Below are 14,579 nucleotides of genomic sequence, written 5' to 3'. Positions count from 1 at the left end.
TATAGGATAAAGCCCACAGTGGCTAACATGATACCATATGGAACCACCATAATTACCAACAGCTCCAGACTCATTTTCGCTGCTCTAACAGTTCACACTCTGAATTTCTACAACTGAACTGCTTATAGAAGCTGTTTTGTGCATCTGTGCATTTGCTCATTCTCTTTCTCTTTTTTAGGGAATTTTTTAAAATTGTAAGTTGTAACAGTAATATCACTATGGGAAAAAAATAAAATGATTCTAAGGCTTTCTTTCAGAAGCTCTCCTTTGCAATCCCCAAGAATGGTATTGGTTGCATTTTTATCTTAAAGTCTGAGAGTGCACTCTAAATATGTACTTTGTAAAATATCGTAAGAATAAACTCCAGTTTCATTTTTCTTCTTGTTCAGTGGCCCTCAGATTCGCAGGAACCAGATTCTAAGGAACTTTCAGCTGGCTCTCAATTTGTAGGCCTCATGGCAGTTCTCACAGCATGTTTTTCAAGTGGCTTCGCTGGGGTTTACTTTGAGAAAATCTTAAAAGAAACCAAACAATCAGTTTGGATAAGAAACATTCAACTTGGTAAGTTTTAAATGCTTTCTAATGTTTTTTTTTTAATGATATTTTTTAAAGTTAGACTTAAAGATTACTATATATCTTAAATAAATCAGCCTCCCGGGGTGCCTGGGTGGCTCAGTCGGTTGAACGTGCGACTTCGGCTCAAGTCATGGCCTCACAGTCCATGGGTTCAAGCCCTGCGTTGGCTCTGTGCTGATAGCTTAGAACCTGGAGCCTGCTTCAGATTCTGTCTTCCTCTCTCTCTGCCCCTCCCCCACTCACTCACTGTCTCTCAAAATAAGACATAAAACAATTTAAATAAATAAGTCTCCCATAAAATCTCATTGATACAAATATCTGGCAAGGTCTTTGCTTTTTAAAACATTATACTTAAGGAGCGTCTAAGTGGCTCAGTTGGTTAAGTATCCAACTGTTGATTTTGGTTCAGGTCATGATTTCATCATAGTTGTGAGATGGAGCTCTGAGTCCTGAGTCCTCAGTGCTGGCCATGGAGGCTGCTTAAGATTCTCTCTCTCCCTCTTTCTCTTTCTCTCCCTCCCCCCAAAAACATTGTATCTAAAAAACAACACCCAAAAGCATTGAGTTTTAAATGAATGCCTTTATTCAAGAATATGGAATTTTAGGTCTGTGACATAAGTGTGTATATAGCCTGTTTCTGTCCTCACTATTTGAAGACTCAGGAACTTTCTTCTTGGTTGCTACAATTCTCAGAGAAGGTGTTACAAATAACATATTCTCTCCCTGAGAGGGAAAGGAGATTAAGATACTTGGCAAATGTCAATTATATGATACAGTATTGTCAACTATAGTCACCATATTATATTTCAACCTAAGACATACCCTTTAAATACCTTACAATTTTACTTGTCAATTTTATCTCAATAAAGCTGAAAAAGAAAAAAAAAGATACTTATGGAAAAAGTTTGAAATGATGAAACTTTCATCTTTGTTTTAAAATTTTAGTATACCTTTTTATTTTAAAATATTATGTTTTAGCTTTTAAATTCTGTAGTAATTTTGCTAACTGAAGGTAAATAGTTTATAACAGAAAGACCTCACATACTTAAGGATTTCATTTGAGTAAATATTTAAACTACTACAATATTCCAGATTTAGTATTCCAGGTGTATATTAGTTTTAGAAAATGCTGCATGTGAGAGATAGCTTCGTTGCAAATCAACCATTCTATTTCAAGTCTGTCCTTGTGACTTTTTTTTTAAAGTTGCTTTTAGTCTTTAAAAAAAATTTTTTTTAAACGTTTATTTATTTTTGAGAGAGAGAGAGACAAGAGTGTGAGCAGGGAAGGGGCAGAGAGAGAGGAAGACACAGAATCTGAAGCAGGCTCCAGGCTCCACGCTGTCAGCACAGAGCCTGAGGCAGGGCTTGAACCCACAAACTGTGAGATCGTGACCTGAGCGGAAGTTGGCGCTTAACCGACTGAACCCCCCAGGCACCCCTGTTCCTGTGATTTTAGAACTCATCTTTGAAAACTGTGTTTTGTTTTTTTGTCTACATCAACTTAACAAATATACCGTATCTCTCCTGGTAGCAGTCAGGCTGTCCACAGTGAATGTCTACGCCTAATGGCCTGTACTTTAAGTTAAACGTTCCCAAACAAACCTTCCAAATTTGATTCTTCCATTTTTCCAGCTGTTTTCAAGTAATGTGATAACAAACTGAACCTTCGTATTTATCACATAGAATTTGTTTCAGTTTCTCTGTTTTTTTGTTTTTTAAGAATATTCAAAGTAGGGGCATGTGGATGGCTCAATAGGTTAAGCATCAGACTCTTGATTTTGGCTCAGGTCATGATCTCACAGTTTGTGAGTTCGAGCCCAGCATTGCTGTCAGCACAGAGCCTGCTTCAGATCCTCTGTCCTCCTTTTCTCTATGCCCCTCCCCTGCTCACACACGTGTTCTCACGCACTCTCTCTCTCTCTCTCAAAAACAAATAAACATTTTTTAAAAAAGAGTATTCAAAGTAAATACTTTTAAAGATTAAGTTAGCTCTTTTTGTGTTTGGTTTGTCTAGAAGGCAAGTACACAGCCTTAAGAAGCACCAACCAATGTAATTCACCATTTCAGAAATAGTATATCTATAGTATGGTAAATAAGCACACTTGATTTTATAGTCAGACCACTCAAATTCCGATTTCATCATTTGCCACCTATGTGGCCTTAGGGAAGTTACTTAATCTTCCTCTGCTTCACTTTCCTCATCAATAAAATGTACTTAATTATAGTACTTACTCCATATGTTGCTATGAGGATTAAATGAGTTAATACTTGTGAAGTGTTTAGAATAAAGTGCCTTGCATAGTAAGCACTAAGGTCAGCTATTTATATAAATATGCAAATATCAGGAAAGAAAGAAATGAAAGTTTCTGTTGTTGCCCACATTTTCTTGAATTATAAGAATGAAAAGCCCGAATTCATAATTTTATGGTGCTTAATGGGTTCTAATTTGACCTCATAACACATGAATGGTAAGCTAAGTAAAAGTTTTGTAAAGGATATATAAATAAGTTATAGATAACTTGAGATTATAAAAACACAAATTAAAACAATTTAATAGCATTTTTCAAGTATCAAACTGTCAACTATTAGCAAATTGATAAGGTCCAATATTAGCCAGAGATGGAGAAATAGGAACTCGTATTACCTATGGTTGCCAGGAATATAGATTCTAATAACCTTACTGTATCTCAATTTGGGAGTATTTAACAAAATTTTAAATAAATGTTTTGATGCAAAAATTCCACTTCTGAATAAGAATTTATCCTACAGGTATACTTACACAAGAATACAAAGATAGATCAAGGTTATTCATTTTAACATTGGTTGCAATTGTAAAAAATAGCACGTAGAATATTACTCAAATAAATGATCAGTATGATCAGTATGATTAAATAGTGCAGTGATTAAGGTCATGGAGTCCAGAGCTACACTGACTAGATTCAAATCCTGAGTCCGTCACTTAGCAGCGGTGTGAGCCAAGGCAAGTTTATTTAACTTCTCTATGTATCAGTTTCTTCATCTATAACATGGGAATAAGAGTATCTACCCAATAGGGTTGTTGTAAGTTAACATACATAAAGCACTTAGAACAATTTGTGGAAGATCATGTTATATAAGTATTTTATTATTATTATCATCCATAAATGGAATATTGCACAACTGATAGAATGCTGTAGATCTGTATACATTGACATGTATATAAGCTTCTGTAGTGTATCCTATTTTCCTAATTTTCAAATGTTGTTTTATAATTAAAAAATAGAAACCTAATACTCATGTGTTTCTTTTTGTATTTTGTATTTTTGTAATTTTGTAAATTTGTATTACGTTCATGTTCAAAATTAGACATCTTAAAATGACTGATGTATATCTGAAACTAATATAACACTGTATGTTAACTATATTGGAATTAAAATTAAAAACTTAATTAAAAAACGATCAAGTTGGCATAAATAAAATTAAAAGAACATTTCCTATCCTTTCAGTTCCTTTCCATCATGGAATACTTCAAGTAGTTATGGCTTTATAAAAACTGCCTCATCCTACACTCTGACTGCATGTCATACCAGAGACTACTCCTAACAAGCAGCCCTACTGGCATCCGTTTCTTTCTTTACAGTTTAGGATCGCGCCTGGAAATCTCGTAGGTCCCACGGCAATGTGATCAGCTCTGTGGTAGAACTAAGGAACGCAGCAGGGAAGAAGACACAGTTTCTCCTGACACTGAGCAGGCTTTCCTTAACCTCGAGGCTTTAGTAATGACAGCTTCTGATGTTGCCCGACTATTTCTTAGCTTTGAATTTTTGGATATTACTTGTGGTACTTTCAGAACTTCTTAAGAAGGAAAAATGCTGTGCCACATACCTCAGCTTTTATGTCTACGTATGTGAATATGAATAGATAAGAATGTAGAGCTTGCAATAGGAAGATATGAGACACAATGAAAAGGCCAAAAGTGAGCATTTTTCAGATATTTGAATGAGACAGCCATGTGGTCATGTGATTTAAACATTACCAGGGTTGGTAATCTCTGTTCTTTTTTATATTCTCCTGTCTGTGCCTTATAGTCATAATGTAGTACAAAGTTTAATTTTGTTAGGCTTATATAAATAACCAAGTGAAAGATTTTTATAGTTATCAAATTTCATAAAAAAGGAAAAGCTAAAATATAAATTTTAGAACATCAATGCAAAAATATCTCTCCAGACAAACTAAATGACACATGCCGTAATTTTTTTTTTTTTTTTAGGTTTCTTTGGGAGTATATTTGGATTAATGGGTGTGTACATTTATGATGGAGAATTGGTGTCAAAGAATGGATTTTTTCAGGGATATAACCAACTGACTTGGATAGTTGTTATTCTTCAGGTAAAGCATTTAAAGTCTTATATTTAGGGGCATGTGGGTGGCTTAGTCAGTTAAGCGTCAGACTTTGGCTAAGGTCATGATCTCACAGTTCATGGGTTCGAGCCCTGCGTCGGGCTCTGTGCTGACAGCCAGCTCAGAGCCTGGAGCCTGTTTCAGATTCTGTGTCTCCCTGTCTCTCTGATGTTCCCCTGCTCACGCTGTCTCTCTCTCTCTCTCTCTCTCTCAGAAATAAATAAAGCATTAAAATAAAAATAAATAAATAAAGTCTTATATTTAATGCTAATAAGCTTTATTTTAATAAAGAGAATCAGAGTAGCTACTGATGTACGACGTGAGAGAAAAAGATCCCTCCTGTTGGTGCTCTCATTATATCTAGTTTATTCAGGGAAGTTAAAATAGAACCGGTCTTAATGTTATAATGAAAACTTACTTTGAAAAGGTCATAAATGAACTTTGTGGTATTTAAATTTGACATAATGAAAATGCAAGTTTAAGACTAAAGGACTTGAAGTTGAAGGTAAATATAACTTTAGGGTTTTTTTTTGTTTTTTTTTTTTACAGTTCTTGTCATTGTACAGTAAGTTGTGATCAGCCCATTAAGGCTCAAAAGCAGATCAAGATAATTAAATCTGTAACACATATTAAAATATTCCTATCAAATTATCTCAGTTTATAATTTGAAATTATTCAAGAGTTGAGTAATTTCATCATAAAAAAAAAAACACCTTGATTACTCTGGAGGATGTAAAAGTGAAGATACAAGTCACTGCCCTCACAAAGCCTTTCTTTAGAGGTATTTGAAGCTGTAAGAGGCAAGGTCTCTTACAGAATTTGGGTAAAGGTGGCAAATCGTAGTTGTGTTTTGAAAGCAGGAAATATACTTCTTTTTTTTTTTTTTTTTGCACTTTACCTAGGTTTTCTGGTTTATTATAAAAGACGCAACCCAGGAATAGTGAGATAGAAGAGATGCATAAGGCAAGGTATGGGAGGGGAAGTGAGGAGCTTCCAAGCCCACTCTGGACACACCAACTCCCAGTACCTCCATGAGTGCACCAACCCAGAAACTCATTTCATCTTTTTTTTATTTTTACCATTGTTCATTATATTCATTTTTTTTTTTTTTACAAATAGTTTATTGTCAAATTAGTTTCCACATAACACTCAGTGCTCATCCCCACAAGTGTCCTCCTCCATGCCCATCCCTCCTCCCCGCCACATCCATCCGTCCTCAGTTTTTGTCAGCATTCAAGAGTCTCTCATGGTTTGCCTCTCTCCCTTTCCCCCACCATTTCCGCCCTTCTTCTCCCCCTTGTTCCTCCGTCAAGTTCCTCCTAATCCTCCTTTACGTGCAAACATATGATATTTGTCCTTCTCTGCCTGACTTAGGAAATATACTTCTATTTTTAAGATAGGAGAAGAGGAGGCAAGGATAAATGGAAATTCAGAAGAAATATAAAATAGAGATAGGGTAAGTCAGGCAAGTTTGTTTGATGGCTTTTATCCTAGCAGAAGGAAGCTCTTCCTAGAAGACTTTAAATAAAGAAGGTTTGGTATAGTTGGTATGATTCAATAGAGACTAAATAGATGAATGACTACATTGCCAGGAGGTAATGGGACTCACACATCAATTTGTAGTGAGCTCAATTAGCATAATTTGTGACTTTCACTAATAATAAGCTTCTGTCTTGTGACGAATTTGTTAACATGGGTAACCCAGATTTAGGAGTTTATAACTAGAGTTTGGCAGAAAACAAAACTGTGTTGTATGCTAAAACCCTCATAATTTAAGCAGGCACAATTTGGAATTTGAGAGGTATTTGGCAGAAAGTTCTTTCTATAATTTTTTCAGGTAGAGTAGTCTGACAGCAATAAAAAGGGGATTGAAGGACAAGAAGCTAGAGGAAAGAAGCCAACTTAGGAGCCTATTGAAAAGCTAGTAAAATAACTTAAATTATACTTTATTTTTACTTCAAAAGTAAGAATGTTTCATTGATCTGAGTGACAGTCTTCTCACATTTGTCTGAACAAGTGATGTTTAATTACTAAATTGGTTGAGGATAGATGTTTTATTTACAATACAGTTAAACTAACAAACTACAGATTATGCTGGTAGTTACTTCAAGTAACTTTTGAAATAAAAGGGCTATTGAACAAAACCCTATGGTTATAAGAGATATTTAATAAAAATCACTTAATGGGGCACCTGGGTGGCTTAATCGGGTAAGTGTCCAACTCTCGATTTCTGCTCAGGCATGATTTCACAGTTCATGAGTTCGAGCCCCATGTTGGTCTCTGCACTGATACTGTGGAGCCAGCTTGGGATTCTCTTTCTCTTTCTCTCTCTGCTCCTCCCCTGCTCTCTCTCTCTCAAAATAAATAAATAAACATTTAAAAATTTTTAAGTGTCACCTGGGTGGCTTAGTTGGTTGAGTATCTGACTTCTGTTCAGGTAATGATCTCATGGTTCATGGGTTTGAGCCCCATGTCAGGCTTTTTGCTGACAGTTAGGAGCCTGCTTTGGATTCTCTGTCTCCTCCTCTCTCTCTCTCTGTTCCTCCCCCACTTACTGTCTTTCTCTCCCCAAAATAAATAAACATTAAATTTTTTAAATTAAAAAATAAAAATCATTTATTATAATGGGATTAAATGTATAGGACAAAAGCCTAATAGTTTCATTGAATATTGAGATTGTTTTGAAAAGCGATTTTATATATGTTTGTTTAAAATAATCTTTTAATACTTTTGCAGGCACTTGGAGGCCTTGTAATAGCTGCTGTTATTAAATATGCAGATAATATTTTAAAAGGATTTGCAACGTCTTTATCCATAATACTATCAACATTGATATCCTATTTTTGGCTACAAGATTTTGTGCCAACCAGGTAATACATTCTTTTCTATTTCTTTAAGTCTCCAAAATATATAGAAAATAAGAATTCTTAATAAGATTTGGTGTGAAAAATTTTGTTTTATTACAACTTTTGAAGATTCATGGAAATATAGTAAAGGATCCTTTTAATTGTCTTTTAAAAAAAGATTTCAAACTAAATGCATAAGAGAAAATCTCCCACTGGAAAGTTTTTATACAAATTTGGGTAGCCAGAATTTTCCCAACAGGTTGAAAAAATTTTTCCAAACCCTTTTCTCCAAAGTAAAAAGTCCTATAAAAAAGTTAATAAGTCATATAAAGTCATAAAGTAAGCAATATAATGGGTTTTTATGTGTGGAATCTATATAGATAAAACCAGGAGAGTAGATGACATTCTTGAAGAGAATAGTTAACATACAGAATGTGGTGCCAGAGAAAACTGTTTTGGATGGTGGCTGGAAGAAGAGTGGTTGGGAAGGGAATTGCAAGGGAAGGCAGAAGACCCAGGATGTGTAGTGTCCTGGATGCCAAGGAAGGAGATGGAGTTAGGAAGAATGAAGTATAAACACAGATGGTATTGAAGGTCCTATCATTTTTAAAATAATTATTAATTTATAATTCCAAAATAATAAGATTATATTTTAATGGATTCCAGGATGCTATACTTGGTTTTCCTCTAACTTCACTCCCCTCCTCATCTTCTCAATTTCTAAACTTTGGAGGCTCTGAAGGATCTGCCCTTGGACCTCTTATTTACACTCACTCCCTTAGGTGATCTCTATTCTCAAGGCTTTAAATACCATCTATATGCTAATAACTTTCACATTTTAATTTCAATTCCAAGCTTGTGTATTTAATTGCCTATTTGACATTTTCACTTGAATGTCTACTACATAATTCATTCCCTATCCCTATAAGGTTTTCCCAATTTAGTAAATGGCAGCTCCTCCATTCTTCCAGTTAGTTGCTTAGGCCAAAATCTTCCTTGACTTAAATAGGAACACAGTTTATCCATAGTAACCTAAGAGAAGGCAGAGTCTATAGGTATGGATGTGGATAGACTTAGAAAGGAAAGCTCAAATGTAGGGAAGTTCTTAATCTTCTGAGTGAAGTAAGAAGTAACTTCCTTACAACTTCATTGCTACCATCCGGGTCCAGGGCATACTCATTTATCATCTTGATTAAGAAAATAATCTCTTGATGTATCTTCTTGCTTCTTCTCTTGCTCTGTGCCCCTACACTTTTCTCCACTTAGTAAATTAGATCATATGACCATTCTGTTCAGAAACTTTCTGCTTCCCATGTCACCTAAAAGTTGTCATCATTAATTACCTATTTGATGTGACCCTCAGCTATTTTTCTGTCCTCATCCGATAATCTGATACTACTTTACTCTTTTTCACTTCTTATTTTTAAGTTACAGTAATCTCTTAGCTATAGGCTTTGACTTGTTCTTCAGTCATTTTGGAACACTCATCTCCTATGTATTCACATGACAAACTCTCTCACATCCTCAGGTCTTGGTTCAAATGTTACTTAATCAGGAGAACTCTTGAAATAAAAGAGCATCCCCCTCAGTTCTAACATTCCTTCCTCCTTTCTTCAGAAGGTTTATTACCATCTTAAAAGTCAGCAAGGCCAAAGTTGGCCTATATGAGGTACTCTGTGTCTTTGAATGAATGTTCAAGATCTTAAAATTTTAATATAGCTAGTAAAATTCATTTGCGTCATTGAGAGTGAGATAGGATTATGGATGGGATTTGGCAGGAGAAATATGTAGTATGCCCTTTATATTTCTATATTGAACATTTATGGTTTCCTTCTTGTAGCAACCTGGACAATAGGTCTGGGGCATGCATGTTGAGATCTGTAATTTTTCTGTGGCCTGAATTTAAAATTATTTCTGTTTCTAGTTTGGTATGGGAATGGACTGCTTAGCTAGTGAGACTCGCCTAACAACTAGAATCTATACCTTAACTATGCTTCAGTTACTCTATTCATTAAATGGGGAAATTATGTGCTTTATATATTTGAAAATGTTTGGAACTGTAGATTTTTCAGGTACATTTAAAAAGATATACCTTAGGGGCACCTGGGTGGCTCAGTAAGTTAAGCGTCCGACTTCGGCTCAGGTCATGATCTCACGGTTCGTGGGTTCGAGCCCCGTGTCCCATGTTGGGGCTCTGTGCTGACAGCTAGCTCAGAGCCTGGAGCCTGTTTCAGATTCTGTATTTCCCTCTCTCTCTGACCCTCCCCTGTTTATGCTCTCTCTCTTTCTCTCTCAGAAATAAATAAAACATAAAAAATAAAATAAAATAAAAAGGCATACCTTAAAAAAAATAAAACCTTGTATAAGGTGTTAATTTTAAATCTTTGAATCACTCAGGGAATGAACAAGTAAAGGAAAAGGGAAATCAGTAGAGAGACAAAATAGTGGTATGTCAATAAGATACATACCTGCATGTAAATCCATGTTTCTGAGGGTCTGTAAAGTATGTTGGGATGAAGATAAAAAGAGAAAAGACAATGATACCATTATTATTGAATGACTGAATGTTTTGACACTGAGTCAGATAAAGTAGATGGATTATTTTTCCTAAAATACAATTAGTCCTTCTATCTTTCTGTATTCTTATTTTTGTGAAGAACATCTTCATTTAAGCATTAAATCCAATGACCTCTATTCTAAATATATTACTATATTTTCCATTGCTATTCCCATTTCACTTCCTAAAACCTAGTTTGTGTGTATGTGTTTTGTTTTGGTTTGGTTTGGTTTTTGGTTTTGTTTAGTTTTTTTTTTTTTTTTCTTTTCTTTTTTTTCTTTTAATTTGCTTTGGTTTCTCAGAAGTGGTACTCCTGTACTTGCTTTTCTGGCTGCTTCTTTGGTAATCTGTCAATCCCTATTCACTCTCATTCATCTCACCCACTGCCATGCCTTGTCTGTCCTTTCTAAGAAGATAGGTCCCAACTTCACTTCAAATCTAGATCCCTAATTCTGGCTGATTACTAGCCATCTCTACTGATATCACATCACCAGTATTTCCTTTCCTAACTGATTTTTCTTGTGTTGATTATTTTGCTTATTAGTATTAACCATCCTTGTATTTAGGCTTATTTATTCTTTTATCAAAAATGTATTAAGTGTCTACTATGTGTCTTCCTTTCACTATACCAGATCCTGGAAAAACTTAAATCTATGAATGAGATATAGTTTCCTCTCTTCAAGGAGGCCACGTTGATTAGAGAGATAGATATGTGAATAAATAAATGAGAGCTTTATGATTAATACATTATTGAAGTATATATGTAATTCTATTATAATTCAGGTGTTCAGATCCTTGAAGTAATCATTGTACTCTAATAGTTTTTCCCCAAGAAATTTTTTTCTCTCAGAACCATCTAAAAATAGCTGTCTTGACAAGCAGGGGTTTCCTGATATTATTAGGTTTTCTAGTAGATCCTGTTAGTGATTTCATAGAATGGATTCCTTCAGGGAGGATCAGACAACTTTTCAGTTGGGTATATATTCCAGAGGTCCAGAGAGCTAAGCAAAAGTCAGAATCCCTGACAAATAAAGTTTTCAGTCAGAAGCTTATCCAAAGCCTAAGTAATTAGTAAATATTCCTATGGTACTAATTTTCTTCAAGGTGTATTGTAAGAAGTTTATGTTATCTTAACCTTACATGTGTACCTACATCCAAGGCTTTTGAAAAGTTGCCCATTTATGTCAAGTCAACACTAGATATTTATCACTGCAGATAATTATTGAGCTCTTCTATATCCTAGGCACTTGGGGTATAATGATGAATGTTGAGCACATGGTTAAGCAGGAGTGCAGACATGTAAATAATGTCTTATTTAATATGGCACAGTAAATCTTATCATAGAATACTTTTGCCTAGGGGAATGAGTCTTGGAGACATTAGACCTGAGGTATGAATAATCAATTTTCTTGGGAGAAAGACATTGCAAGCAGAGGGAGTAGCATCTACAAAGAGCCTGTCTTGAAAGGCATGTTGTGCTCACTGAGTGGAGTGGCTTAGTTATAGATTGGGTGGGATGGGGTATGGGAGATGAGGTTGGAGGGACCACATTAGGAAGGGCCCTTTATATCATAAGAAGGGTTATGATCTTTTTCCTTTATAGAACAAATGTTTATTGTTGTAAAGCAGGAGAGTGATTTTCAACTGTTAATAGAAACTTTAAAAACAAGATGAATACATGTCTCTAATAGCACTTTGAAGAATATACATCTTAAAAGTTAAGGCTGGTATTCAGATTAGCTCCACTTTAAGTTCTAGTACCAGTTTAAGCTCATTTCAAGTTTATAATAAGGTATATTATATCTGTGGATAGATAAAATGAAGAATAAACCAAGTATACTTGGATTTAATCTAATTTCCTTTTGTAAAGTATCCTATGCAAATTGGTTCTGAGTTTTGCTTATTACTACCTTGGATTTTAAACTGAACTTTACTTTGATCTGAAAAAAAAAAAGCCATTTTTCCCTTTTTATTTTCAAATATTTAAAAATTGAGATCTTCTATTATTCAATGTATTGTAGGCAATAGACGTATTAAGGGGAAATACAACATAAAACATCTTTGCTTTGGGAGACAATACAATGCAGTGGATTAAAGTACAGGCTCAAGAGTCAGACGGACCTGTATTTGAATCTTGTCTTCCACTTCAAGTGGGATTTTAAGCAAGTTACTTAAACTCTCTAACCCTCAGTTTTCTTGTATATTAAAGAAAAATGAGGGCAATACTAATACTTCTTCATAGGGTTGTTATAAGAACTAAATGAGATGATGCATGTAAAACATGTGGCTTGAATACCTAGAATGTAGTAAGTGTTCAGTATTTGTTAGTCATTTTATTGGAACTTTTTTCCCCAAATTATAATTGTGTTTACAAGTGAAGAAATAGAAGTTGTTTGCTTTTAATCTGATTTTCTCTTTTTCATTTTTTCTTCATCTATTTAGTGTCTTTTTCCTTGGAGCCATCCTTGTAATAACAGCTACTTTCCTATATGGTTATGATCCCAAACCTACAGGCAATCCTACTAAAGCATAGTCATATACTGTCTTTAACTGGTTTCTCACAATGGTGCACTAGGAGTCTCAACATTAATCTTAAATAGAGGACTTCTACAGATTCTAAGAAGATATCACCATGCTGAATCTCATCATATTCAAATGGTTTGAAAATATAAAGGTTTAAGCTAAAATACATGTATATGTTAACAAAATACCTATTACATCTGGAAATCAAAGCTTGAAAGTACTTCCAGGGATTAGAATAATTATTGGAAAAAACTTGAAATCTGAGTTTAAAAAGATTTTACCTTTTGATTGCTGCAGAAATGTCCTATGCACTCTTTGCAAGAGCACACAACAAATGTCCAATACCAATTTTTGCAGATTAGATCTATTTAATCTTATTAAATGTTTTTTATCTTTTTCTGTACAGAAATATCAAATCACATGGAATATTCAAAGTTTGAAAATTATAATTATAATTGCCTATAACGCTGTGAAGAAATAGAAGTATGATTTGAAAAACATTTTCATGTATCTGAGATTTTTATATTTATACAAAAGATTACTAAAGAAAGAATTGCTAATGTTATTTGTTCAACTATATAAAATTTGATAAACTTAACATTCTGGGTCTAATTTGTCAGAGAAAACAATTCATATTCAAATTTAATGTAGAGAAGTACACATATCTATTTCTCCATCTACATTTTAAGATCTTTTAGTGCTTCAAAACTGTTGAAAGCAATCCTTGCTAGAGAGTAACCAGAGACTTTTGCACTAATGGAGTTTTGTCCTTAATCTCCTAACTGTTTTTCTTTTCTGTAAATCAGATGAATCCTCAGTATTACTTTAAATTTCTATATGTAGTAATTTCCACTGAAGTTTCAAAATGTAATTTAAAGGGAATAAATACTTGTTTAATAATTTAAAATAATTATTGTCTAATATCTCCACTTGGAGAATTTTGAGCTATCAAAGCATATACTGTATACAACTAGAATGTTTTTAAGTGAATATTTTACTCATTGATCTGTAAAAACTTCCTTTAATCTGCAACTGTTAAAAACAACAACCAAAATGATTGTAGTATAGATGTCAACGAATTGAAACCAAAATGACCTTTCTTAGAGACATTCCAGATTGCCACTGTATTTCATTATTTTAAATGGCACCATAGCTATAACTCAAGGCTGCTCAGAAGAACTTTTTAGGCCTCTCATCCCCGGAAATACTCTGGTCACATGTCTGGGAGAGGTAGCAAATTCTGAGTTCCCTTTCTGTGGCCCTAAAAAGCTGCTGGGAAGGAACCACCACTTTGCTTTAAGACAGTGGTTTCTTTTCCGTTTTGATTAGCACTGGAGTTGAGGTTGTAAATTACATATGTTATTTAATAAGTTGGTTCAAGGGAGAGAAAATATAGCAAGAATGAAAAGTGAATTGGTGAGCAAGAATACTTTCTAAAATTGGAATATGGGTTTAATTTAATTATTGACTATATAGACAGAATTCTCCTATTGTGTATAAGAAGTATTTTACTTTATTTTTTCATTTGTGCTTTGTATATTTTTAAAAGTCTCGCATTCTAATAGTATAAAAACTGTAGAAAAGGAAATATTTTTATATAGTTATAATGGATTTTGTCAAATAGAATTTGGCTCAAAAATACTGTGTTACAAACTGTTGGATACTTTTGGCTAATTAGGACTGGCTGGGTTACTCTG

General features: G+C 34.2%; 1 protein-coding gene across 5 annotated transcripts in view; it reads left to right on the top strand.

Annotated features, from left to right (window-relative positions):
* The window catches only part of SLC35A3 (solute carrier family 35 member A3), a 53,248-nt gene extending 39,866 nt beyond the window's left edge, over positions 1-13,382 (top strand). For 4 of the 5 annotated variants that reach the window (XM_039228438.1, XM_039228434.1, XM_039228435.1 and 1 more), the window contains 4 exons: positions 390-561; positions 4,826-4,944; positions 7,693-7,826; positions 12,802-13,382. In XM_039228438.1, the coding sequence (XP_039084369.1) occupies positions 390-561; positions 4,826-4,944; positions 7,693-7,826; positions 12,802-12,892 (516 nt within the window). In that variant the 3' untranslated portion in view covers positions 12,893-13,382. The remainder of the gene's footprint in view (positions 1-389; positions 562-4,825; positions 4,945-7,692; positions 7,827-12,801) is intronic. The other variant, XM_039228436.1, reaches the window with a different exon arrangement.
* Positions 13,383-14,579: the final 1,197 nt, after the last annotated feature.

The sequence above is a fragment of the Hyaena hyaena genome, unplaced genomic scaffold (genome assembly GCF_003009895.1).
Source record: "Hyaena hyaena isolate Hyena2069 unplaced genomic scaffold, ASM300989v1 scaffold_32, whole genome shotgun sequence".
Lineage (NCBI taxonomy): Eukaryota > Metazoa > Chordata > Mammalia > Carnivora > Hyaenidae > Hyaena > Hyaena hyaena.
This window is presented reverse-complemented; position numbering and strand designations above follow the sequence as displayed.